This window comes from Nerophis ophidion, linkage group LG03 (genome assembly GCF_033978795.1).
Source record: "Nerophis ophidion isolate RoL-2023_Sa linkage group LG03, RoL_Noph_v1.0, whole genome shotgun sequence".
Taxonomy (NCBI): Eukaryota; Metazoa; Chordata; class Actinopteri; order Syngnathiformes; family Syngnathidae; genus Nerophis; species Nerophis ophidion.
In genome coordinates, this window is record NC_084613.1 from 47585450 (window position 1) to 47612048 (window position 26599).

The 26599-nt window shown below is 39.5% G+C and overlaps 1 protein-coding gene across 1 annotated transcript in view; it reads right to left on the reverse strand.

Annotated features, from left to right (window-relative positions):
* LOC133549711 (pleckstrin homology domain-containing family G member 3) overlaps window positions 1–26599 on the reverse strand; it is a 98847-nt gene that overhangs the window by 13805 nt on the left and 58443 nt on the right. Inside the window, exons 3-13 of the mRNA XM_061895420.1 lie at window positions 19210–19742; window positions 13696–13796; window positions 12596–12665; window positions 12463–12509; window positions 12233–12383; window positions 12012–12143; window positions 8723–8905; window positions 8364–8456; window positions 7282–7368; window positions 7161–7191; window positions 6972–7073 (exon numbers count right to left, since the gene is read on the reverse strand). Coding sequence (XP_061751404.1) covers window positions 6972–7073; window positions 7161–7191; window positions 7282–7368; window positions 8364–8456; window positions 8723–8905; window positions 12012–12143; window positions 12233–12383; window positions 12463–12509; window positions 12596–12665; window positions 13696–13796; window positions 19210–19742 — 1530 coding nt within the window. The remainder of the gene's footprint in view (window positions 1–6971; window positions 7074–7160; window positions 7192–7281; window positions 7369–8363; window positions 8457–8722; window positions 8906–12011; window positions 12144–12232; window positions 12384–12462; window positions 12510–12595; window positions 12666–13695; window positions 13797–19209; window positions 19743–26599) is intronic.

Consider the following 26599-nt stretch of genomic DNA (forward strand, 5'->3'; position numbering starts at 1 on the left):
TCTTCTGAAATTTGCCAGAGAGCACATGGATGATACAGCAGAGGATTGGGAGAATGTCATGTGGTCAGATGAAACCAAAATATAACTTTTTGGTATAAACTCAACTCATCGTGTTTGGAGGAAGAATAATACTGAGTTGCATCCCAAGAACACCACACCTACTGTGAAGCATGGGGGTGGAAACATCATGCTTTGGGGCTGTTTCTCTGCTAAGGGGACAGTACGATTGCTCCGTGTTAAGGAAGGAATGAATGGGGCCATGTATCGTGAGATTTTGAGCCAAAATCTCCTTCAATCAGTGAAAACTTTAATTGATTGACCAAATACTTATTGTCCACCATAATTTACAAATAAATTCTTTAAAATTCCTACAATGTGAATTCCTGGATTTTTTTTTCATATTCTGTCTCACACAGTTCAAGTGTACCTATGATGAAAATTACAGACCTCTGTCATCATTTTAAGTGGGAGAACTTGCACAATCGGTGGCTGACTAAATACTTTTTTTTGCCCCACTGTATGTGTATATACATATATATATACACATATATATATATATATATATATATATACATATATATATATATATATATATATATATATATATATATATATATATATACACATATATATATATACACAGTATATATATATCCATCCATCCATCCATCATCTTCCGCTTATCCGAGGTCGGGTCGCGGGGGCAACAGCCTAAGCAGGGAAACCCAGACTTCCCTCTCCCCAGCCACTTCGTCTAGCTCTTCCCGGGGGATCCCGAGGCGTTCCCAGGCCAGCCGGGAGACATAGTCTTCCCAACGTGTCCTGGGTCTATATATATATATATATATATATATATATATATACACAGTATATGTATATATATATATATACACATATATATATACACAGTATATATATATATATATATATACACATATATATATATACACAGTATATATATATATATATACACATATATATATATATATACACACACAGTATATATATATATATATATATATATATACGCATACATACATACATATATGTATACATACATACATATATGTATATACACATTCATACATAAAAACCCTGTTTCCATATGAGTTTGGAAATTGTTTTAGATGTGAATATAAACGGAATAAAATGATTTGCAAATCTTCTTCAACCTATATTCAATTGAACGTACTACAAAGACAAGATATTTGATGTTCAAACTCATAAACTTTATTTTTTTTTGCAAATATTAATTAACTTGGAATTTCATGGCTGCAACACATACCAAAGTAGTTGGGAAAGGGCATGTTCACCACTGTGTTACATCACCTTTTCTTTTAACAACGCTCAAACGTTTTGGAACTGAGCAAAGTAATGGTTGAAGCTTTGAAAGTGGAATTTTTTCCCATTTTTGATTCATGGAGAGCTTCAGTCGTTCAACAGTCTGGGGTCTCTCCGCTGTCGTATTTTACGCTTCATAATGCGCCACACATTTTCGGCGGGAGACACGTCTGGATTGCAGGCGGGCCAGGAAAGTAGCTGCACTCTTTTTTCACAAAGCCACGCTGTTGTAACAAGTGCTGAATGTGGCTTGGCATTGTCCCTTTGAAATAAGCAGGGGCGTCCATGAAAAAGACGGCGCTTAGATGGCAGCATATGTTGTTCCAAAACCTGTATGTACCTTTCAGCATTAATGATGCCTTCACAGATGTGTAAGTTACCCATGCCTTTGGCACTAATGCACCCCATTACCATCACAGATGCTGGCTTTTGAACTTTGCGTCGATAACAGTCTGGATGGTTAGCTTCCCCTTTGGTCTGAATGACACGATGTCAAATATTTCCAAAAACAATTTGAAATGTGCACTCGTCAGACCACAGAACACTTTTCCACTTTGCATCAGTCTATCTTAGATGATCTCGGGCCCACAGAAGCCGGTGGTGTTTCTGGATGTTGTTGATAAATGGCTTGAGCTTTGCGTAGTAGAGCTTTAACTTGCACTTACAGATGTAACGACAAACTGTATTTAGTGACAGTGGTTTTCTGAAGTGTTTCTGAACCCATGTGGTGATATCATTTAGAGATTGATGTTGGTTTTTGATATAGTTCCGTCTGAGCTATTGAAGGTCACGGTCATTCAATGTTGGTTCCCGGCCATGCCGCTTACGTGGACTGATATCTCCAGATTTTCTGAACCTTTTGATGATATTGGCCATAGATGTTGAAATCCCTAAATTTCTTGCAATTGCACTTTGAGAAACGTTGCTCTTAAACTGTTTCACTATTTGCTCACGCAGTTGTGGACAAAGGGGTGTACCTCGCCCCATCCTTTCTTGCGAAAGACTGAGCATTTTTTGGGAAGCTGTTTTTATACCCAATCATGGAACCCACCTGTTCCCAATTAGCCTGCACACCTGTGGGATGTTCCAAATAAGTGTTTGATGATCATTCCTCATTTTATCAGTATTTAGTGCCACCTTTCCCAACTTCTTTGTCACGTGTTGCTGGCATCAAATTCTAAAGTTGATTATTTGCAAAAAAAAAAATGTTTATCAGTTTGAACATCAAATATGTTGTCTTGGTCGCATATTCAACTGAATATGGGTTGAAAATGATTTGCAAATCATTGTATTCCATTTATATTTACATCTAATACAATTTCCCAACTCATATGGAAACGGGGTTTGAATATACACCCATACATACATATATACATACACACACATATATATATATATATATATATATATATATATATATATATATATATATATATATATATATATATATATATATATATACATACACAATATTTTCTACTACGTTGTTGGCATCTGTAAGTATTCTAAGACAATAGATTGGCACCCCTTGGATATGATTTAGTTGGTCATACAGACCCACACGGGAGTGACAGTCTCTGTTGCACTTGGTGCTTTGTAGGTCGAGTCAGCAAGAGGATGTAGTTGCTTGCTGCTTGCTCTTTCTCTGAGCTCGCTTCTCATCTGCAAGCTGCCGGAGTTTTGCCTCGCCAGCTTTCAGTCTAGTGTTCACGTTGTGTCTCCAGCTTTATCTGTCCTGAGCAAGCTCTTCCCAGGTGTTCAGGTCCATGTCAAGCGCTTTCAGGTCAAGCTTGCAGACATCCTTGAAGTGGAGATGTGGCCGTCCCGTTGTCCTCTTGCCAGAGGCAAGCTCTGCATAGTCTTTGGGGATCCGGCCATTGTCCTTTCGACGCACATGGCCCAGCCATCAAAGGCGATGCTGACGGAGGAGAGTGACCATGCTGGGAATCTTGGCTTGTATCAGCACCTCGTTGTTTGTCACACGATCTCTCCATATAATCCCGAGTTTGCGACGGAGGCAGCGCATGTGAAAGGCACTTACCCTCTTCTCCTGCGAAGAGTACAGAGTCCAGGATTCGCTGGCGTACAAGAGAGTGCTTAGCATGCAGGCACGATACACAGCGATCTTGGTGTTTATTGTCAGCATGCTGTTGTTCCATACAGTTTGTGACAACCTGGCCAAGCTTGTGGATGCCTTGCCGAACCTCTTGTTGAGCTCCACTTCCAGTGAGAGGTTGTCAGTGATTGTGGAGCCAAGGTATGTGAACTGATTGACGACCTCTAATTCATAGTCATTAATGGTGATACAGGGTGGTTCAGCATCTTGGGCCATCACATTTGTCTTCTTCAAACTGATAGTAAGGCTGAACTCGTCGCATGCCTTTGCAAAGCGGTCCATCAGGCTCGGTAGCTCTTCTTCTGTGTGGGTGGCCTGAGCAGCGTCATCTGCAAACATGTCTCTGATGGTTACCTCCCGGACCTTGCTCTTTACTTTTATGCGAGCCAGGTTGAACTGTCGGCCGTCTGACCGAGTGTGGAGGTAAACACCCTCGGTCGACGATCCGAAGGCGTGCTTCAGCAGAGCAGCAAAGAAGATGTGGAAGAGAGTGGGAGCGAGGCCACAGCCCTGCTTGACGCCACTGCGGATGTCGAAGGTATCTGACGTCGAGTCGCCATATTGAACCGTGCCTTTCATGTCGCCATGGAATGACTTGGTTATGCTCAGGAGTCTCGGTGGGCAGCCAATCTTCGCTAAGACTGTGAAGAGCCCATCCCTGCTGACAAGGTGGAACGCTTTGGTCAGGTCTATGAAGGCCAGAAGGAGGGGTTTGTGCTGCTCTCTGCACTTTTCTTGCAGTTGCCTGATGGTGAAGACCATTTCAATGATTGATCATTCCGAGTGGAACCCGCACTGGTACTCTGGGTATACTATATCAGCAAGCTTCTGCAGTCTGTTCAGGAGGACGCGTGCGAAGACTTTGCCTACGATGCTTAGGAGAGATATTCCTCTGTATTTGTTACAATCGCTTCTATCATCATTGTTCTTGTACAGGGTAACGATGTTGGCGCCTCTCATGTCCTAAGGTACTGCTCTTTACTCCCAGCACTGACAGAGAAGGTTGTAAAAATGTTCCCCCAGTGTGCTGTCGCCACACTTGATGACTTCTGGTGGTATGCCATCCTTCCCAGGCGCTTTTCCTGAGGACAGGCTCTCAATGGCCTTCTTTAGTTCAGCCAGAGGGGATTTCTCGTCCAGTTCAGCCATGAGAGGGAGGCTTTCAATGACTGCAAGGGCATCGTATGTGACTTGATTCCGACTGGAGTACAGTTCGGAATAGTGTTCCACCCATCTGTCTATCTGCTTGCCTTTGTCCTGGATAGTCTCGCCCGTGGCAGACTTCAGTGGTGCTGTAACCTTCTTGTTGGGGCCCATGGCTTTCTTGATGCCTTCGTACATGCCGCTGATGTTTCCAGTATCAGCCATTAACTGGATGCTCTGGCAGAGCTGGAGCCAGTATTCGTTAGCACATTGCTTTGCTATAGTCTTTTTACAAACCCCGTTTCCATATGAGTTGGGAAATTGTTTTGGATATAAATATAAACGGAATACAATGATTTGCAAATCCTTTTCAACCCATATTCAGGTGAATGCACTACAAAGACAAGATATTTGATGTTCAAACTCAGAAACTCTATTTTAATTTTTTTGCAAATAATAATTAACTTAGAATTTAATGGCTGCAACATGTAAAAGTTGGGAAAAAGCATGTTCACCACTGTGTTACATCACCTTTTCTTTAACAACACTCAATAAACGTTTGGGAACTGAGGAAACTAATTGTTGAAGCTTTGAAAGTTGAATTATTTCCCATTCTTGTTTTATGTAGAGCTTCAGTCGTTCTACAGTCCGGGCTCTCCGCTGTCCTAATTTACAATTCATAATGCGCCACACATTTTCGATGGGAGACAGGTCTGGACTGCAGGCGGGCCAGGAAAGTACCCGCACTCTTTTAATACGAAACCACGCTGTTGTAACACGTGGCTTGGCATTGTCTTGCTGAAATAAGCAGGGGCGTCCATGATAACGTTGCTTGGATGACAACATATGTTGCTCCAAAGGCTGTATGGACCATTCAGCATAAATGGTGCCTTCACAGATGTCTAAGTTACCCATGCCTTGGTCACTAATACACCACCATAACATCACAGATGCTGGCTTTTGAACTTCGCGCCTATTACAATCCGGATGGTTATTTTCCTCTTTGTTCCAGAGGACAACATGTCCACAGTTTCCAAATATAATTTGAAATGTGGACTCGTCAGACGACATTTCACTTTGTATCAGTCCATCTTAGGTGAGCTCGGGCCCAGCGAAGCCAGCGGCGTTCCTTGGCATTGTTGATGAATGGGTTTTACTTTGCATAGCAGAGTTTTAACTTGCACTTACAGATGTAGCAACCAACTGTAGTTTCTGACGGTGGTATTATGAAGTGTTCCGGAGCCCATGTGGTGATATCCTTTACACATTGATGTCTGTTTTTGGTGCAGTACAGCCTGGGGGATCAACGGTCCGTAATATCATCGCTTACGTGCAGTGATTTCTCCAGATTCTCTGAACCTTTTGATGATTTTACGGACCGTAGATGGTAAAATCCCTAAATTCTTTGCAATAGCTGTTTGAGAAATGTTGTTCTAAAACTGTTTGACAATTTGATTACAAAGTGGTAACCCTCACCCAATCCTTTCTTGTGAAAGGCTGAGCATTTTTTTGGGAAGCTGTTTTTATACCCAATCATGGCACCCACCTGTTCCCAATTAGCCTGCACACCTGTGGGATGTTCTAAATAAGTGTTTGATGAGAATTTCTCAACTTTATCAGTATTTATTGCCACCTTTCCCAACTTCTTTGTCACGTGTTGCTGGCATCAAATTCTAAAGTTAATGATTATTTGCAAAAAAAAAAATATGTTTATCAGTTTGAACATCAAATATGTTGTCTTTGTAGCATATTCAACTGAATATGGGTTGAAAATGATTTGCAAATCATTGTATTCTGTTTATATTTACATATAACATAATTTCCCAACTCATATGGAAACAGGGTTTGTACTTTGTGTGTGTATATATATATATATATATATATATATATACATATATATATAGTTTAAAGTATTATGTTGATAATGTTTAACACAGCATTAAACAGTTACTTTGAAGAAGCAGTACGTGTGATCGGTATTGGTATTGGCATAGGCCGATCTCACTCATGTATGATCGGTATCAGAATCGGCAGCATAAAACCTCGATCAGAACATCCCTACTTTCAACAGTTCGTGGCCGTGAAAAACATCGCTGACCAGGAAAAACTTCCAGATCTTGCGCCGCATGATTTGTCCTCTTTCCCAAGAAGACCGTCACAACAGAATTGCAGAAGATCCCAGAAAAATCCATATGATGGCGTTGTACAGAAGGCTTAGAAAGTGCGATATACCAGGGGGTTTACTGCGAACTGTAGTAATGATTTTGAATACAGCAGATCTGTTATAATTTTTCTGACACACCTTGTACAGTAAGTATGATATATAAATGTGTCAAAAGACAAGACACAAAATGATGTCTGGGTATTTCACCTGATCTTCTTCTTCCATTCCGTCTTGCAAGATGAAAATCTTCAGACTGGTAAGAATCTGCTCTTTTCACCCTCTCTGGACTACAGCGGTACTTCCCAGGACCTATGTTTTGGTGAAAAGAAAATATTAGGTCGGCTGTTTTTTACTTTAAAGTACAACAACCTAATAATCATTCTGGTTCATACTCACAATTTGAAATGTCCACGATTGTTTCTTTTGCCTTAAATTAAGAGCAGGAGATATTTTTTCTTTTTTTCAAGATGGCTTAAAAGACATCACTTTATGATGTAAGGATGACATTGTTTTGTACCTTTGGTGGAACAATAGTGTTGTGGTTCTCTAGAATGAGCCTTTTGATGTGATGGGACCAGAGACGCTTCTCTTCTACAGACTTGGCCTAGAACAAAAAGCCATTGTCCATTTTATTAAAGACACAGATGATGCATGCTGGCATAGTGACACAAAACACAACGCAGCACATCACACAACTGTGATGGAGGTAATTTTCTGTGAAGAATCTTACAGTGGACGAAGGAATCTGCTAAAATACTAATATGACATTTTCCTGATACCAAACAATGCAGATGTCTGCCGGTTTTAGGACAAATTGTCTTGCAATTGGATAAATGTCAATTTTAATAGGTGATCGGATACTTTTGGAGAGGGTAAGGTGTCAAGGGTTTCCATTGCAATCTAAAGGGAATGCCTCCACAAGCATATTGCAGACACACACAGAAGTAAGTTATAAACTTGACGGTGGAGCAAAGTTTACACCATAGCATATCCAACACATATTCTCTAGAGCACAATGTAGTGGTCTGCATAGCTGCCATTTTAGATTTGGCCATGGCCTTCAATTCAGAAGATCACAACATTCTAACAATATTTGATAATGTCTTGTACAAGAGTTGCATTAATTGGTTTGCTAGCTATCTCAATACACAGGTACGAGTTACGTCTGAAAATATTGTGTCAGATTCGCTTAAGACTTCTAAAAGTGTGCCCCATGATTCCACATTGGGTCCTACCTTATATTCAATCTGAATGAAAATGATGTGGCTAAGAACTAAAAAAAAATATTATCTACTCATTTGCTCCTTCAATTCACTTCTCAGCATCCACATCTGTCCTTCAATTCAAAGAAGACCAAATGATTTGTCTGTAAAAAAGGTGTTACTCTTTTTTTTTTTTTTTTTTATTGCCTCTGATTTTCCTTTTTCTATACCCACTATTGTATTCTATATAAGCTGATAGGCTAGCTCAACATGGGGACTTTATCACTGGCTACATGAATATAAGAATATTAGGGAAAAAACCCTCAATGCCTCCCTCTCGTGCATGGCGGACCAAACTGTGCGGCATTTTCCAGAGTACCGAGTCCCTATTATTTACCTGCACAGTATGAGGCTGCTTGGGATGCTTGAAATGGATGACACTGAAGAGGAGGGGATCCTTTGCATTGTCCAGTAGCATCAAGGTTGAACACTGGGATCACAAAAGAAAAGTCCAGTTACGTTAGATTTTAACTGATCCTGTTCTCATAAAAAATAGCAACATAAGTAGAAGTTTGTAATTTTAAAGCTTAGAACTTTACTTTTTATACAAACAAGAAGCTCTGACAGGTGCGGTGATGCTTATGTTGCTGACATTTGTTTCTTATAGTTATTTTATGAATTTATCAATAATTATGAATGATTAACCCATTGTTTTGTTATTATAAGACATCTTTTTATTAAAATAAGCAAACTTACTAAAATATGTGTCTTGTAGACATAGTGTTCCCCTCTTTTCTTGGTAATGAGCAGCATCTTTTCAAGCAGGAAAAGTGTACGACTATTCTTCGCCCGCAGCACATGAAAGGTGCCCTCCAGCACCAGCTCACCATAGGTTGTCAGGTCAAGACCTTTCCAGTTGATCAGAAGAGACTGTATCTCCTGCACATGAACACATGAACACATAAGCACGCACACGCACAAACACACACACACACACACACACACACACACACACACACACACACACACACACACACACACACACACACACAATACAATCATTATGTGTGTGTGAAAACAATCAAGTCAGGATTCATGCCAAATTCAATTATTACCAGCAGCTAGGACTCAATGATCTATGGACAAATAGTGAAAGTTGCGTTTTGACAATATTTGGGCAGGATGTATTTATATTTATACTCGGGCTGCACAATTAATCAACATCAAATTGACATCAAGGTTTCAATTAGTTTTTTACCCACAGGAGGCTAAGTTTTTGTATCTTTCTTTGCCGTTACCGGCATTTGAGTGACATACATTTTGGCCAATCAGAATTGTTGAGCCCGCGTTTGTTCGCCTCTCGCTTCAAATAGGGAGATAGACGTCTCACTCTGTCTATCTCGCCTTTCAGCACCTGAGAGCGTTTATTTAACAGTAGAATTAACTGAACGCAGTGAGCCCTCTTTTCAGTTATTCACAATCTTTGTATTGGTGGGCGGAGAGCAACTCAGCAAGACCGGACACACACAGAGCACGAACAGAGAGCCTTGCGACACACCATTGAGAAGTTCTGCAAAAAAAACATTAGGATGGGAAAAAAAAATATGACTCCAAACCAACTGCCCTGTTAATATATCAGCATCAAATCAAACAACCAATAAGAGCACATCAACCTGGACGAATGAGCGAGAATGCCGTGAACACATGGTGGCGACCAGGGGCGGTTCTAGGCATGGTTATATGAGGGGGCAGTCAGAAATGTGAAGGGGGCATCATGTGTACACATCATGCTCCAGCAATTTTTTTTTTGTGCTTATGGTAACAATGCTTTCTTTATTGAAATGGGTCTTTAGCTATGTGTCCAACCCCAACCTGGAGTAGTGGATTGCACTTTGTCAGGCCTCTACCTTCAGACCTGTCCAACTTGGGTGTCCCACCTGAAGACTAAGCTCCTGCTGGTATAGCTCTTACGGTAACTGAGGCACGCAAACCCTCTGACCACAATAGGGTGGCAATCCCTCAGGGGGGGGAAACATTAACAGCGCTGCCATATTTCCGACAGGGGAAACAGAAGCAGGCGTCTCGCACCACAGAATACTCTAGCCATGGTCGTGTGCGGTACCAGGCAGGATTGAATGATCTTAATGTTGTACCAAATGCACGCTTTGGGAAGCCACCCAGTATTGGCTGAGATGGTGTGTTGCCATTCAAGTCACTGGGTAGCTGAGCAGGCTGCTTTGGGGGAGCGCTTGTTGGGGGGTCGGAGGGAGCTGGTGCAGAAGAAACAGTGCTTGCTGGTGCTAAAGGTGCAGTATTGCTAGCTGCTGTCCCTGATGTACTAGCAGTAGCATCATTGCTACTACTACATGCAGGAGCAGGACTAGACTTTTTAAATGCTCTGAAAAATAGATGCATTACAGAGCATTAACTTTCTCTTTGTGAGCTGCTGGAAGTTGGAGCAGAAAATAAGTAAGCTTGAACAACAACAGAAAAAACCCGCTGTGATTACATGAAGTAAAACAACAACAGTACGGGACTACAGCCTGGGGTGGGGCTTTACGTAGGGGTCTGTCAGACACAGGTCACTTGTCTTCAGTTTGTCACATGCAGTGGACGTGGGCACTCATCTGGGCACAAAATTAATTCACTCCAATGTATGTGTGTTGCCCACTTGCTTGTAAATTGATGAAAAGGGCTGTGTTTTTGTTTTTAGGTGTCTTGGTCATTTCAAATGAAACTTATAATTTGATTATTACAAAATGTAGATTGAAACATTAAAGGTTGACTATGTAGAATTACAAGAACAACAACAGAAAAAGAATTCCTGCAGTCGATTGCCAGACCGTTGCCAAGTAAAACGGGCCGTTGCTAGGGACTCTGCTCTGAACAGAGGACAGCAGAGGAGGACTGCTAAGCATAGCTTATGTTTAATTTTTACCGTCATTAACAGCATCATAAATGACTTGTAGCTTGTTACAGGGACAGTGGAGGCTCTCTGCCTTCCAAACCACTGCTGCTCAGAGCCTCCGCTGTCACTGCTCTCGTCAAGTTGTAAAAAAAAAAAAAAAAAGGAACTCCGTAGCACCGAAAGTCCGTGACGATAAACGTGTTTATGACAGATAAGACTACACAAATACACCCATCCTAACAAGTATATGATAAATGTAGACAACTTTTCCTTTTCTTTTACTTTCATACTGCAACAGTGATTGGATGTTTACTGAGGGCTGAGGGGTGTGTGCGGGTGTGTGCGGGTGTGTGTCTGCTGCGCAGCCTGTGGAATGTTGAATACACGCACAGCGGAGGGAGGGATGAGAGGGAAGCCGACACTACTATATCGTGTGTGTCCCTTTTTCGGCGGATTTTTCCGCTAGTGCAGATCATTTTGTCAACTTGTAATGTAGTAATTTTGTGAGTTTATTAAAATTTGCTTTCTCAAATTTTGATTTGAGGGGGCAAGACATTTATTTAGTCGGCCATGGTGGCAACAAACAAACAACATCCGACCTAGTTTTTCCAACATGGGAAAAATTGCACTTTAAGATGTTCAGTATTTATTCAAGTTAAATTTTTGCTTACAGACATAAGAGTCTATTTTACTTTTTTATTCATTAAGGATAACAGTTATTCCAATTGCAGTACAATGTTAATTCTACAGTAATGAAAAATAAAAGTTTATATCATTTTAAATGGTTACTTGCACTGTAATGATTGTATCTGTTAATCATTTAGTTTAGGAGCATGATGTTGACAAACGCTCTGAGTACGGTATGTCTGCATAATGCCAAATATTTTTTTAAAGGAGTTTACTGCATATTGTTTTTTTGTGTGGCACCTTGAGACAACAGTCTAAATGTCTTTCTTCACTCGTTATTTTCGCAGTTTTATGCATTTATACTACAAAAATAAATCCAATTGGGATCGCAATTTTGGAGAATTTGTTTTTCTTCAAGACCATGCAGCCCTAATTTACACTATTTTAAGAGACAAATATCCAAGTGCACAGCAGTTTCATTCTTACTTGCAGTACGTGTGTTCGACAAACCTGCACTCTGACAGCATGTTCATGCTTCCTCTTCATGTCGTTGATGTACCAGGCCACACCTGTCATAGTGTCTATGGCCTCCTGGATCACCTCATAACCCCCCTTATTTTGGTCAAAGTGCTTTGCAATTTCCTGTAAAATGTGAAAAACATTTAAAACAATAGCAGATGGGGATTTTTAAAAGACGAACCTCTAACCCATTGTATAGAATCAAACCTTACCTGTAGCAGTAGGTGGTATTTCAGGATCCTCTGCACAGGCTTGAGGAGGAAAGAACCTAAAGGGAGGGGACGCTTCAGAGCAGCCTGACGATCCTTGAAGAACTTTGACAGAGTTTTACTCCTCATGCAGTCAGTTAATGCTGCTACTGAACTGCAAGATTGTGGAAAGATGTTTGTTAAATACTTTATCATGGAATCGTAAATGTAGTCTTACAGTATGATCTTCTTACTTTGGATAATTGGTGCAATATTGGGTGTAAATTTCAAAATATTCACTCTGAGGGCACAAAAAGCAACAACTACTTGAAACACGCTTATTTTCTGAGTTTTTTTTATTGATGTGAGTAAGATAAAAACGCCCACCTTTTCTACAAAGCATTGAGCGATGGCCACGGGGTCATTTGCACACATGTCCAGAGACTGCAGCAACTCACTGACAACCACAAAAAATATATAAAATGATAAGAGTTCATTGACAAAAACATCACTTACAATTGAGTGAAAATAGTGATTACATTCAACCTACCATATATACCTATGTAAAAGAAAATACAGCACTACTTCTAAAATACCAAGCTATGTCTTCTATTGGACACTAGAGGGGAGCAAACACTGTAAATACTAGGCATAGTGTACAGTATGTGACACAGTAATGTGAATTTCAGTTTAGTTTTTTAAGGTTGCCGATTTTATTGGCGCTGCTCCTGAAAATCTTTTGACCCCAAATGACTCCTTAGAAATTGATTGTACACATTTAAGCAACAACAAAAAGTTAATGTAAAGATATATTTGGATTAAATGTGTTTTATTTATATGCTCAACATGCAACATTTTGTCATAAAACACAATTATGAATAAAAAAAAAAAAACACAGAGCCATCTCAGTTAGGTAACAAGGTACAATTTGATTGTATATTATTTGTAAAATGTCCTACTGAATAATTTTAGTGTTACTATAACTAACATTAACTTACACAGTACTCGCATTCCTATCATGAGGCAGTTTGTTTTACACATAACTTTGATAGATAGGGTGTTTCTTTTTAAAAAGGCAAACCAATATGGCAAAATCTGTTTAAGTCATTTCAATACACACGGTTAGAATGTCAATAAAAATCCAAGCGACAGTGGCATTAGCAAAGGGGCTCCTCGCAGTCAGAGGAATGTTAGTAAGTGTGTGTTTTGGCAAGCAGCAGGTTCAGAAATGACCACTTGCTGACGTTAGTTGTGTTTATCGTAGTGTCTTTAGGGCACATTTGGAGTCAAAGATCTTTAGCGCACATTTGGAGTCAAAGAGTATCACAATATTCTTCTGTGCTTGGTTGTCTGATAACCGATTATTTCATACAAAGAAATATGTGTGGAAATAGTGGTTTTCCAGGTTCCTCTATCAGTTTTGTTTGTCTTTATTGTCCATCAAATGACAATGACATACATTATTTAGAGTGAAGACAAAAACCTACCTGTTAAATTCATAAATGTCCTCAATGTTTCCAAAAAGGGCGCACACAAGTTCTGGCCGTATGGAGTGATTGCTCGTATCTATAATGTGAGCCAAATAGTCCTGGAAAAACAATGGGGGAGTGGGGAAGATAAACATACATCAAAAATAATGTACATCATTTTCAAAATGTATTATTGTACTGTACAATGCTCACTGTAGCAGATTAATAGGAAAGAGCGGGACTGACATGGATCATACATTACTTCAGAGCTCATTCCCTTCCTGGGACTCAACTCTCATTAGACCTCACTGTGATGAAATCCTGTAAAATCCCCAGGAGCCCAAAAATGTGGACGACATGTTGTCCTTCATGCTCAGTTACACACTCACGTGTCATGCAAACAAGTGGCAGGGTTTGTTGATGAGAGCCAAACACTCACATGTGGAAACTAAGTAAAAGAGTACACTACCAATTTGTCCTGACACCCAGATGATGTGCTGCAAAAACAAAACATGCATCGAGCCTAGTCCACAAATTGCACACATAAAAGGACTGAAGCTTGTTTAGGATGCAGATTGCTGCACTATTAGAGCGCCAGCCACACATGTGACTAGGGCCGCAGCTATAATCTATTGAATATAGATTATAGCTTACATGTAAATGACCTGTATTCTGTATTTTTATTAATGTACATAACATTGAAAAATTACAACAACAAAAACAACAAAAATAATGTGTGGCCTGATGGACATGAACCAGGTGATAGATAATTAATAAACAACCGAACTAAATAAAAATACTCTGATACAAAGTATTAGAAATTCAACAATTTAACATGTACACATTTGAAAATGTATTAATTGGAGGACTGGTGTTTGAGGAAACAATTTGTTAGCATTACCATATAAATTGTAAATGCTAAAAAGTCCTCACATGTGTTTGAATTAAACATTTGTTGTGTAAATTAAACAAAAAAGATGTCAATAAATGACTTACGTTTTTTTGTTTTCTGTCTGTTGCGCTTAAATATGAAGACTGTCTGGTAAAATTGAATCATTTATATAGTTGAATCATTAATATAGTGTATTGTGAAATGCCACCTCTGTTTGGCAGTGCAAAGATTTCACCGCAATGTCTGTTTTTTTCCCCACTTTTAAATAATCGCAACCCTCTCATCTTCTCTGGGCCCTTTGCTTTCTTTCCATTTTTTTTCTGAGCCATCTATCTCTATAGGCCCTTCATTAGTTTTAGATGCAGCTGTATAGATTTTTACTTATCCTGAATACTTTTCATCAATATATGTTTCGATTGGACAATGCTTTTAACTTATATCATTTAATAATTGCATATTCACATCTGAAATGTCGTATATCGATCTGCTGCGGTATGTCAGGAATTGGTATATTAACAATTGGATTTTTTTAAAGTCATCTCTTATATCGATCCAAAACTCTTAGATATTTTTTTTTCTTGGCATAATTGTATTACTTGATGATATCCCGCCACTATCCCCTCCCATCTCGATCAAGTCACAAATCACAATATGCTTTACTGCCAAAAGATTCAAGTTGAAACGCTCACGGATCGTAGCAGTGACAGGCTATAGAGTAGTGGATGGGGAAATATATGCGGGAGAAAGGGTTAAATTGGCCCTGCGATGAGGTGGCAACTTGTCCAGGGTGTACACCGCCTTCCGCCCGATTGTAGCTGAGATAGGCGCCAGCGCCCCCCGCGACCCCGAAAGGGAATAAGCGGTAGAAAATGGATGGATGGATGGAAAGGGTTAAATTGCGTGAATGTCACGCTAAAAGAGTGAGGCTTGGCAGCCCTGTTGCTAACTTACAAACAGACATAACATACAGTTTGTATTATGATATGATTAATCAAAGTTTAAGTAAAACTGGCATGTCCGTCTGTGTGTCCACCATTGGTGGGTGGTGGCGGGGCCGTTGGCATAGAATAAAGTTCAGCCTTGTAACGTAAATGTAAGTTATGTAGTAGGGCTGGGCGGTATACCGGTATTTTAGTAATACAGGTATATTTTAGAAAGGGGCATATATTTGAGACAATTCCATGTGCCTTTATTATGTCCGTTTGCGCTTCTATGCGCCTGCCGGGCAAAACACAGGCCATTACATTTGGCTCAACCCCGCCCCTTGCGTGTTTATGTAGGCTTCTCTGACACGAAATGAAGTAACAAAACAAACTTTTTGAAAGAATGTGGCACCCTTGCGTCGACTCCTCCACTTCTGAGGGACGAAATGCTTTGGTCAGCGACTGCATTTGGCTATTGGTGAGTGACTACAGCTTTATTTAAACTTACATCACTTGCTTGAGAACCTATAGCTCTCCTTGTAGCTACTTTATCACTAATCTCATCTGTTTGTGTTGTCTACTTCTGTTAGCAACTTAGCACTGCTGCTCGCTAGGTGTGTCAAATGTTTAGCTTTTCTTCGGCTTGAAAGTGCTTCTCTCCATAGCCTGTGCGGATTAAACTACTGTAGTAGAGCGATTGGGTGGCTAGAAAAGTAGTTTTAAACTTAACAGCCAGCGGTTTTCACCATAGTGAGCAAGTAGAAACTCGGTTTATCCCTGCGAACAAGTGTGAGGCTATGCACCTGTTAATGAACAAACCTGCTTTGACATAGTAACGGCTAATTAATTACTCCTAAGTATAAACAACGTTACCACTAACAACACAATAATCTGAGTACTTTCAACACTGGTTATCTAGCCATAAGACACTTAGGCAACCTTAATGGGGAACTGCACTTTTTGGGAGGACTTTTTTTCCCCACAATCGTTATGGGAGACATGACGATGGATATTATTTTTATTTATTTGCAGTATAAATATCAAATAAATGCGATCAAAAGTTTGCTTACCATGGAGCCTATGGGAGCCGTGCAATTCCGCCTATAAAGCACTTTAAAAAAAACATTCAAACACCTCCATTGATGTTTAACAGACATGATCTAAGTATACATGTAATGCAGTAAACGGCACATTTATATTAGTATATCAAATGTATGTATTTTGATCATTTTAAGCAAACACGGCGCATTAATTTTTAAATTGCATCACTACATTGGCGGATTTCATGGTGGAAGAGGGGTTAGTGCGTCTGCCTCACATTACGAAGGTCCTGCAGTCCTGGGTTCAATCCCGGGCTGGGGATCTTTCTGTGTGGAGTTTGCATGTTCTCGCCGTGAATGCGTGGGTTCCCTCCGGGTACTCCGGCTTCCTCCCACTTCCAAAGACATGCACCTGGGGATAGGTTGATTGGCAACACTAAATTGGTCCTAGTGTGTGAATGTGAGTGTGAATGTTGTCTGTCTATCTGTGTTGGCCCTGTGATGAGGTGGCGACTTGTCCAGGGTGTACCCCGCCTTCCGCCCGATTGTAGCTGAGATAGGCGCCAGCGACCCCCGCGACCGCAAAAGGGAATAAGCAGTAGAAAATGAATGGATGGATCACTACATTGGCTTTTTTTTTCTTCACCATTGTTTACTACTCACTGCAGACTTCAAGGGAGCCAACAAACGTAATAAAACATCACTTCCAGTGCAACGACTAATGTCATTAGGATACCAGAGGCTGGGATGTTCATTTATTCCCATTTAGATGAAGAATGACTCATAATCCTCACAAAAAAAGGGGTGCGAGGCAGGGGGACCAAGGGTCTGTTCGTCCTCGCCAGTTTCAGGTCCTAAATGGCTGTCAAAGTGTACCAACTTGTCGGAATACCTACTCAGACTTCTTCTGTCCAGGTGAGATGCATGATTTATGATCTACAATAAACTTACAGGGAGCAAGGAAGCAGCAGACCACTCGATGATGTAAACATAGGGCCACACGGTATTGATCACGGCACCGCTATAAACAATTAATCTGCGTTAGCGCTTATAATAACATTATCACTAATACTTGGTTAATATTCAAATCACAAAATTTAAAGTGGCGTATTATTGGCTGTTTTTGAATGGTTATTTATTGGATTTTCTGGGCGAGATATTGGAACTTCCATAGGCTGCACTGTAAGCAGACTTTTACTTACGTGTATTTAATATTTAGAAAGCATTAAAAAAATAAAAATCCATCCCTTATGTTTTTTATAATGATTGCGAATTATTGACAAAATTCCCCAAAAAAGTGCAGTTCCCCTTAAAACACTTTGTACGGTTTGTTTTAAAGGCATTACAAAAACCTTCAGGGGGATGACTACTTCTGTAGGACACTGTAATCAGTGTATATAATTTTATCACGGGTTAGGGCTTGAAAGTGATGCATTGGCCACATTCTTGTTCATCCAATGTTGCGTATATTGGCTCGAGTAACTTAAAGTCAGGTGTTGGGGATGTATTTAGGATGTAGGAGGCCATCTGCATCAAACAGCTGTTCTTTCCACTCCTGTGGATAGACAGTTAAGAATGAGAGGCATGTGAGCGAGTGATAAAACAACATCTAAAAGGCATGGACGGGTGCAGTGTAAACAGCTGTCAGTGGGTTGTGTATCAAGAGGGAGCTTTGAATGAGGCCACGGTCTTCAGTTTTTTACATTCCCCTTCATTTGAGTATCCGTGTGATGATAAAATACAGGATTTGTGTGATTCAGGCTGTTTTGTAATAACAAATGAGTAGCGGATACATCTGTACCAGAATATGTTCCCACATTGTGGGCTGTGGAAAAACCCACTACTCTTTTGTTTCAATGGTTTGTGTTTGTGTTGGCTGGAAAAGTCTTATATGACTGTTTGACTGCGACCAGACCAAGGATTTCAACCAAAATACTTGGAGGTTGAGGAAGTGCTCGTCAGAAGCAAGCATCAGACGCCACCGCAGAGTGAGACAAGGTGTGGAAAGGTGCTGGCTGGCTTATTGCCCGTCTGTTTCAGAAATTCATCACATGTTAAACAAAAGATCAGCATTCGTAGCACAGGACTGTTTCACAGCTAAATGCTTCTGTTTATTTGCTTTACGTATGACTGAGGTTCAAAGAGTTTTCTCTTGCAGCAAGTTGTTGGTAAAAGATAAATAAACTGTTGAGTGGTCAAATTATTTTTGAATGCATCACATCTCTGTGATGTCCTTCGCTGGACTGCAAAGCTTTTAAGCCCATTAAAGACATGCACTGTTTTGTAGTTTAAAAATTAAAAATAAGCACTCTCAATGCTCACGGCAATAAACAACACACCAGTTTATATACAATACTCAGACCAGACCATGAACTGTTTCACAGCCATCATTATGATCTATGACGTATAATCTCTGCACTCAGTTGGCAGATGTTAGGCGTAATTTTTGGTTCTTCACTGATTTGTTTCCATATTTATTGAAGGTGAAGGCAGTAAAAATACACTAAAACTTATATCTGCACAAGACAATCTTTTCTTTGAACGGCTGTTCATTGGCTACAGACATGAAGTCTGAGAATTTTTCTAAATCAAATTTTAATGCTGACTTGCTGTACACTCTGCTGGAAGGGGGATAAAAATCTAAATTTGAAATAGAGCCGTCAAAAAATTCACTCACCTCTACTATGCTGCGTAGATCTCTGACATACATGCGTTCTGTCTCGATGATCTCCATAACAACTCGGTCCATGTAGGTCAACTTTGGGTTGGGCGCCATCGTGTCCGTGACGACAGGCGAGGCGATGTTGTCAAGGATCTCTGCACTCGCCTTCCTGTTGGATGTGGCGTTGTTGTTATTCCACTGGTTGCTGATCAGGAGCGGCTGCCATACGCCACTGGAACCTGCGAGGCCAGAACTCTGGTCTCTTGTCTGCTCTACGGTGCTTTCGGTCGGGCTCAGCTCCAAGTCTATGTCCTCCTCGCTTGGTATGGGTGGGGTGCTAGAGGATGGAAGCGTCACAGTGCTCCCAAAAAGGCTGTGACTGTCACGAGATGATCCAGAAGATAGTGTTGACACCAGACTCACTGGACGTTCTCCTTCTCCATCCAATGGCTCTACACATAGTTGACTGTAACAATCTTGTCCCAAGTCTGTGTCAGCTTGCTCATGTTCTCCTCCAGTGGTAAGGGGTGAGAGCAAATGAGGATATTCTATATAAGAGAGAGGCGTAAAAAAAAGTTGTATATGTTATAATGAGCAATTTGGACAAACTACATTAGACGGTAGAAACATTTTTCATTGCAATTATTTTTTACTAAATTTTTTCCGGAAAAAAATACATCAATAAGTCACACAACATATTTTGTCTGGTGTCACATCATGTGACACACATCATGTAAGTAACCCAAAAAAATGTATCTTTCTTTGGCGATTTGTCATAACATTGTTTCCCATACAGTCATTAATGTTTTTTGACAGTCCACTAGAGCTGTATTGTATAGTGAGTACCGGTACTAGTATTTTTTCATATCGGTTCCCCATTCTGTCGATCCTGAAGGACCATTAAGACTTTCGATAAAATATTCAGCTATGTGTATTTTTTTTAATCCAGCTGACCGTCATTATTATTTACTTCAGCTTCTGCTGCTACCCATAAAAATCAAATTGGAATAATCACAAATAAGGAAGCAACATTACATAAAAGTTTGTAACGCTATAATTTTTTACCCTCAAAAGTCCTTGAAATTTTATCCATCCATTCATCAAGCCATTTTCTATCGCTTGTCCCTCTCAGGGTTGCGGGGGTGGCTGGAGCCTAACATTTCAATTATTTTGTATGGGATAAATGGATTCCAAATTTAAATCAACCACTGAAATTATTGTGTTTGTATGTATGCCTTTTCATGTGTATGCCACATGTGGAGACACACTGTGGTTATCTGGGGTAAAAAGTTCAGTGGTCTGGGAATTTCAGATAGGTCAGACATTGCGCTGGGCTGAGAAAGCGAGACAATCTGAAGGATTAAAAAAAACAAAAACGAATCAGTACTGACATTGTTTATTAGCAACACAATGTATTTTCAGGAGAAATCTACTACTCATTGACATTCTACTGAATATTCAACTCAGCCTTAACCAGGCTTAGAAAAAAAGAGGAAAAAAAATATGAGATGAAAATAGCAGACAGGGAACTGGAGGTTTGTTTATATGCCCTTTTTGGCTGCATTGAACATCTTTGAAAAATTGAATCCATATTCAGTTTCACATCCTTACTATCAAGAGGAAAAACGTTCCTCAAAGACTTTCCTAAATATATGAAGTCATAGAAGTATGAGACTGAGTGGTACTGAGTTGCCAATTTGCAGAGAGCTCAATTTCTTGAGGTATTTACAAGGTGCAAAGGGGTGAACCCCATTTTGTCAAGCTGGAGAAATGAGTGTGTTAATATAATTCCACTTTAGACCAATAAATTGTATCCGTATCTTTCTTTCTTTAGTTTATTTCGAACATGAACACACTTCTTTGGTGATTTGTCATAACATTGTTTCCCATACAGTCAATGTTTTTTGACAGTCCGCGAGAGCTGTACTGTACAGTGAGTATGGTTATTTTTTTCGTATTGGTTCCCAATTGGGTCGGTCCAGAATGACCGTTAAGATTCTGGATAAATGATTCAGCTATCTGTATTTTTATATCCAGCTGACCGTCTTTTTTTTTCACTTCAGCTTTTGCTGCTACCCATGAAAATCAACATGGAATAATCACAAATAAGGAAGCATCACTACATACAAATTTGTAACGCAACAATGTTTTATCCTCAAAAGTCCTTCAAATTTCATCCATCCTTCCATCAAGCCATTTTCTATAGCTTGTCCCTCTCTGGGTTGCGGGGGTGGCTGGAGCCTACCCCAGCTGCATTTGGCTGGAAGGCGGGTTACACCCTGGACAAGTCGCTACCTTATTGCAGGTCCTTGAAAGTCAGACATGCTATTAAGAGTTTTAGTATCAGTTTGAAGTGAACACGCTTTACTCAAGTCTGTGTTCTGCACATGAATTCCATACATAAACATGATTTCCAGCTGAGTGTAATTGTAATTAATAGAAACACAGTGATGGAAATGTGTGGTCTATACAAGATGATGACAAAACAAAGCCTGAGGCGTACTGTACTTGAACCCTGGTGTAATTGATATTTAAAACATTACCTGGTTTAGAGAGAGTGAGAGTTTGACCCTGGAACAGATTAATGACATTTTCGTTATTTTGTATGGGAGAAATGGATTCCAAATTTAAATCAACCACTGAAATTATTGTGTTTGTATTTATGCCTTTCCATGTGTATGCCACATGTAGAGACAAACTGTGGTTATCCGGGGTAAAAAGTTTCGGGGTCTGGGAATTTCAGATAGAGGTCAGAGACTGCTCTGGGCTGAGAAAGCAACAAAATATTAAGGATTAAAAAAAATTAACTCGAATCATTACTGAAATTGTCTATTACCAACACTTTGTATTTTCAGGAGAAACCTACCTCTCATTTACATTCTACTGAATATTCAACTCAGCCTCGGCCAAGCTTAAAAAAAACTAAGGAAAAAAAATTATGAGATGAAACTAGCGGACAGGCAACAAACTGGAGGTTTGTTTATATGCCCTTTTTGGCAGCATTGAATATTTAAAAAAAAATGTAATCCATATTCAGTTTCACATCCTTATTCTCAAGAGGAAAAATGTTCCTCAAAGACTTTCGTAAATACCGTATTTCCTTTTATTGCCGCCGGGCATATAGTATGCGCCTGCCTTGAATTACTGCCGGGTCAAACTCGTTTCGCAAAATAATTAGCGCATGCTTAGTATTACCGCCGGGTCAAACTTGTGACGTCCCGAGTGACACTTCACTTGTCATCATTTTCTAAAAGGAGCAGGCTGATTTCAATACCGGTAATTTGAAATGTTCAGTTTTAGTTCAGTTCAGTTTATTTTCAGTCTAACAAAAACATATTCAAACATGGATCACGATTCAAAAACGAATAACATGACTGAAACAGGCAGAAGCAAAAAAGCTTATATGCCCAACATAACATTTTTTACATTCAATTAAGTTACCTTTTCTAATAATTTTGTAATACAAAAAGAAATATAGTCATTCAGCATTTACATTTAAGTTGCCCTTTAACAAATAATACAAAAATATGTACTTACACACATGCACTTTTTTGTAAATAGATAAACATACATACCTTCTAAATACAACATTTAACCAAACAAACATACATTTCTAGTTCACATAACTTTTTAAAATACATTGTGATATGTTATTTTTGAAATTAAATACTGACTCACTCATTTTTATTTCTTTACCAACAGAATTCCACAAATTAACACAGAGAACAGATAAACATCTACGTTTAACAACTAGTCTGGCTTTTGGTAAAATAAACTTAGATTCATCTCTTAGATTGTATTTGCTGGTCTGTAGAGAGAAGTATTTTTGAATTCCTTCTGGAAGAGTATTTATTTTTGCTTTGAACATTATCTGTGTTATTTTATAATAAACAATATCTTGAAATTTCATAAGTTTTGATTTAACAAATAATGGATGGGTATGGTCATAATATCCTGCTTTGTTTATTAGCCGTACAGCTTTTTTTTGCAGCAAAACAATATCATTAATTATGGTTTTAAAAATGGTTCCCCAGAGTTCTACACAGTATGTCATGTATGGAAGTATCAAAGTATAATAAATTGTTAACAAAGAATTATAATTAAGTAATTATTTAGTTTTATACAAAACACCAGGTGTTTTTGATATTTTTGTTTTTATATAATTTACATGTTGTCTCCATAACTCCCAAAAACTTAGTTTCAAAGACACACTCAATTTTATCTCCATTTATTTTAATATTTACTTCATTAGATACCTCAGTTTTGGTACCAAATATCATACATTTAGTTTTAGCAATATTAAGTGATAATTTATTCATATCAAACCAGTTTTTAAGCACTGTCATTTCTTGTTCTGTTTTTACCAAAAGTTCATTAAAATTTTTTCCAGAACAAAGGATGGTTGTATCATCAGCAAACATAAAAAATGTTAAGAAACTTGATGCATCACAAAAATCATTAATGAAAATTGTAAATAACTTAGGACCAATTATAGAATTCTGAGGAATTCCACAAACTATATTTTTAAATCCAGATATTGTATTGTATTATTCCAAAGACATGCACCTGGGGATAGGTTGATTGGCAACACTAAAATTGGCCCTAGTGTGTGAATGTGAGTGTGAATGTTGTCTGTCTATCTGTGTTGGCCCTGCGATGAGGTGGCGACTTGTCCAGGGTGTACCCCGCCTTCCGCCCGATTGTAGCTGAGATAGGCGCCAGCGCCCCCCGCGACCCCGAACGGGAATAAGCGGCAGAAAATGGATGGATATTGTATTGTCCACCTGAACACATTGTTTTCTATTTTCTAGATAGCTCTTGATCCAGGACAGAGCTGGCCCTCGGATGCCGTACTTATTCAACTTATTTATTAACTGTCTGTGGTCAATGGTATCGAAGGCCTTTTTTAAATCAATATAGGTGGCTATTGTAAATTCATCATTATCCGTAGCAGAACTAACCTCCTCTAGGATATGCATTACTGCATACGTAGTTGTTCGATTTTCCCAAAAACCATACTGCTGCTGCTTAAGCAAGGTGTTTTTTTCCAGAAAATTATTTAACTGTTTTGTAAAAAGCTTTTCTAAAATGTTTGAAAATTGAGTGAGTATTGAGATCGGTCTATAATTTTCCATAAGATACTTATTTCCGTTTTTAAAAACAGGAATAACCTTTGCATTCTTAATATCATCTGGGAAGTATCCACACTGGAATGATTGATTACATATGTGACCCAATGGCTTAGCAATTAAATGAATACATTCTTTAATAATTACCATATCAATGTGATTTATGTCTGTAGATGTTTTACTTTTAAAGGCTCTTACTGTTTGAATTATATCCACTTCTGTTACTCCACTCAAAAACATTGATTTTAAATTGGGGTTTATTGTGTTTTTAGTCAAGCCTGTGTCCTCATAAACAGGTATTTTTTCTGCAAGTGCAGGGCCCATGTTAACAAAATAGTTATTAAATTCTTCCACTATTATTTATTTTTTGTTTAGTTTTATATTATTATCATTTATAAAGTAGCTCGGAGTCTCATGATTTTTACATCTATTACCTAAAACCTGGTTGATTGTGTTCCATGTTTGTTTAATATTATTTTTGCTATCTTCAAATTTCTCGTTATAATAACTTTTCTTTTGATTTCGTAGAATAGAAGTCAACTTATTTTTATAAATTTTATACTCCCTTTCATTTTGTTCAGTTTGATTTTTTAAGTAACTATCATACAGAGCATTTTTTCTATTGGAAGCCATTACTAGACACTTCGTCATCCAAGGCTTATTTTACTCACTTTCTTTAGTGTGGAATTCACGACTGGACAGCAGGAATTATAAAGTTCTAACCATTTAAACAGAAATGCTCTGTATGAATCATTACAATTTTCAACATACACCCCTTCCCAGAAACATTTTGAAAGCTCATTCTTAAATGCTTGTATTCTTTCAGATGTCCTTAATCTTGTTAATTTGTACAATGTTTTTTGTGTTATATTATTTACAATCATACTTTGAATATTCACAAACACTGGAAAATGATCTGTGATGTCACTAAGGAGTATTCCATCTGTAGTTATGTCATGGATATTTGTAAAAATATTGTCAATGAGGGTAGCACATTCTCACGTTATTCTGCTTGGTTTATCAATTATTGGTTGCAAACCATAAGTAAACATTTCATTCATAAAGTCATTAGTGGGTTTATGGGTTCTCCATTTTAATAAATCAAAATTGAAATCCCCACACACAAAGACACATTTCTTGTTAGCTAGTTTTCCAAGTACTTTTAGTAGGCTGTCATGGAAAAGCTCTACATGTGACCCAGGTGTCCTTTAAATACAACTCAAATATGCACTACGTTCGTTTTTTATTTGTATTTTTATAGTCATACTCTCCATAACATCATCTATAACTAGACTGTCGATAATTTCACAGTAATAGTTTTTTTGTACATAGAATGCAACACCACCTCCTTTTTCATTTTTTCTATTTATATTACAAAAATTACCTCTCTAAGCTGCCACCTTACCGTGGTAGAGGAGTTTGCGTGTCCCAATGATCCTAGGAGCTATGTTGTCCGGGGGCTTTAAGCCCCCTGGTAGGGTCTCCCAAGGCAAACTGGTCCTAGGTGAGGGACCAGACAAAGAGCAGCTCGAAAACCTCTATGAAAAGTAAAAACAAAAGGACCCAGATTTCCCTCGCCCGGACGCGGGTCACCGGGGCCCCCCTCTGGAGCCAGGCCCGGAGGTGGAGCACGATGGCGAGCGCCTGGTGGCCGGGCCTGTATCCATGGAGCCCTGCCGGGTACAGCCCGAAGAGGCGACGTGGGTCCCCCCTCCAATGGGCTCACCACCCATAGCAGGGGCCATAGAGGTCGGGTGCAATGTGAGCTGGGCGGCAGCCGAAGGCAGGGCACTTGGCGGTCCGATCCTCGGCTACATAAGCTCGCTCTTGGGACGTGGAACGTCACCTCACTGGGGGAAAGGAGCCTGAGCTAGTGTGCGAAGTAGAGAAATTCCGGCTGGATGTAGTCGGACTCACTGCGACGCACAGCAAGGGCTCTGGAACCACTTCTCTTGAAAGGGGCTGGACTCTCTTTCACTCTGGCGTGGCCGGCAGTGAGAGGCGACGGGCTGGGGTGGCAATTCTGGTTTCCCCCCGGCTTAAAGCCTGCACGTTGGAGTTCAACCCAGTGGACGACAGGGTAGCCTTCCTCCGCCTTCGGGTGGGGGGACGGGTCCTGACTGTTGTTTGCGCTTACGCACCAAACAACAGTTCAGAGTACCCACCCTTTTTGGGTACACTCGAGGGAGTACTGGAGAGTGCTCCCCCGGGTGATTCCCTTGTTCTGCTGGGGGACTTCAACGCTCATGTTGGTAACGACGGTGAAACCTGGAGAG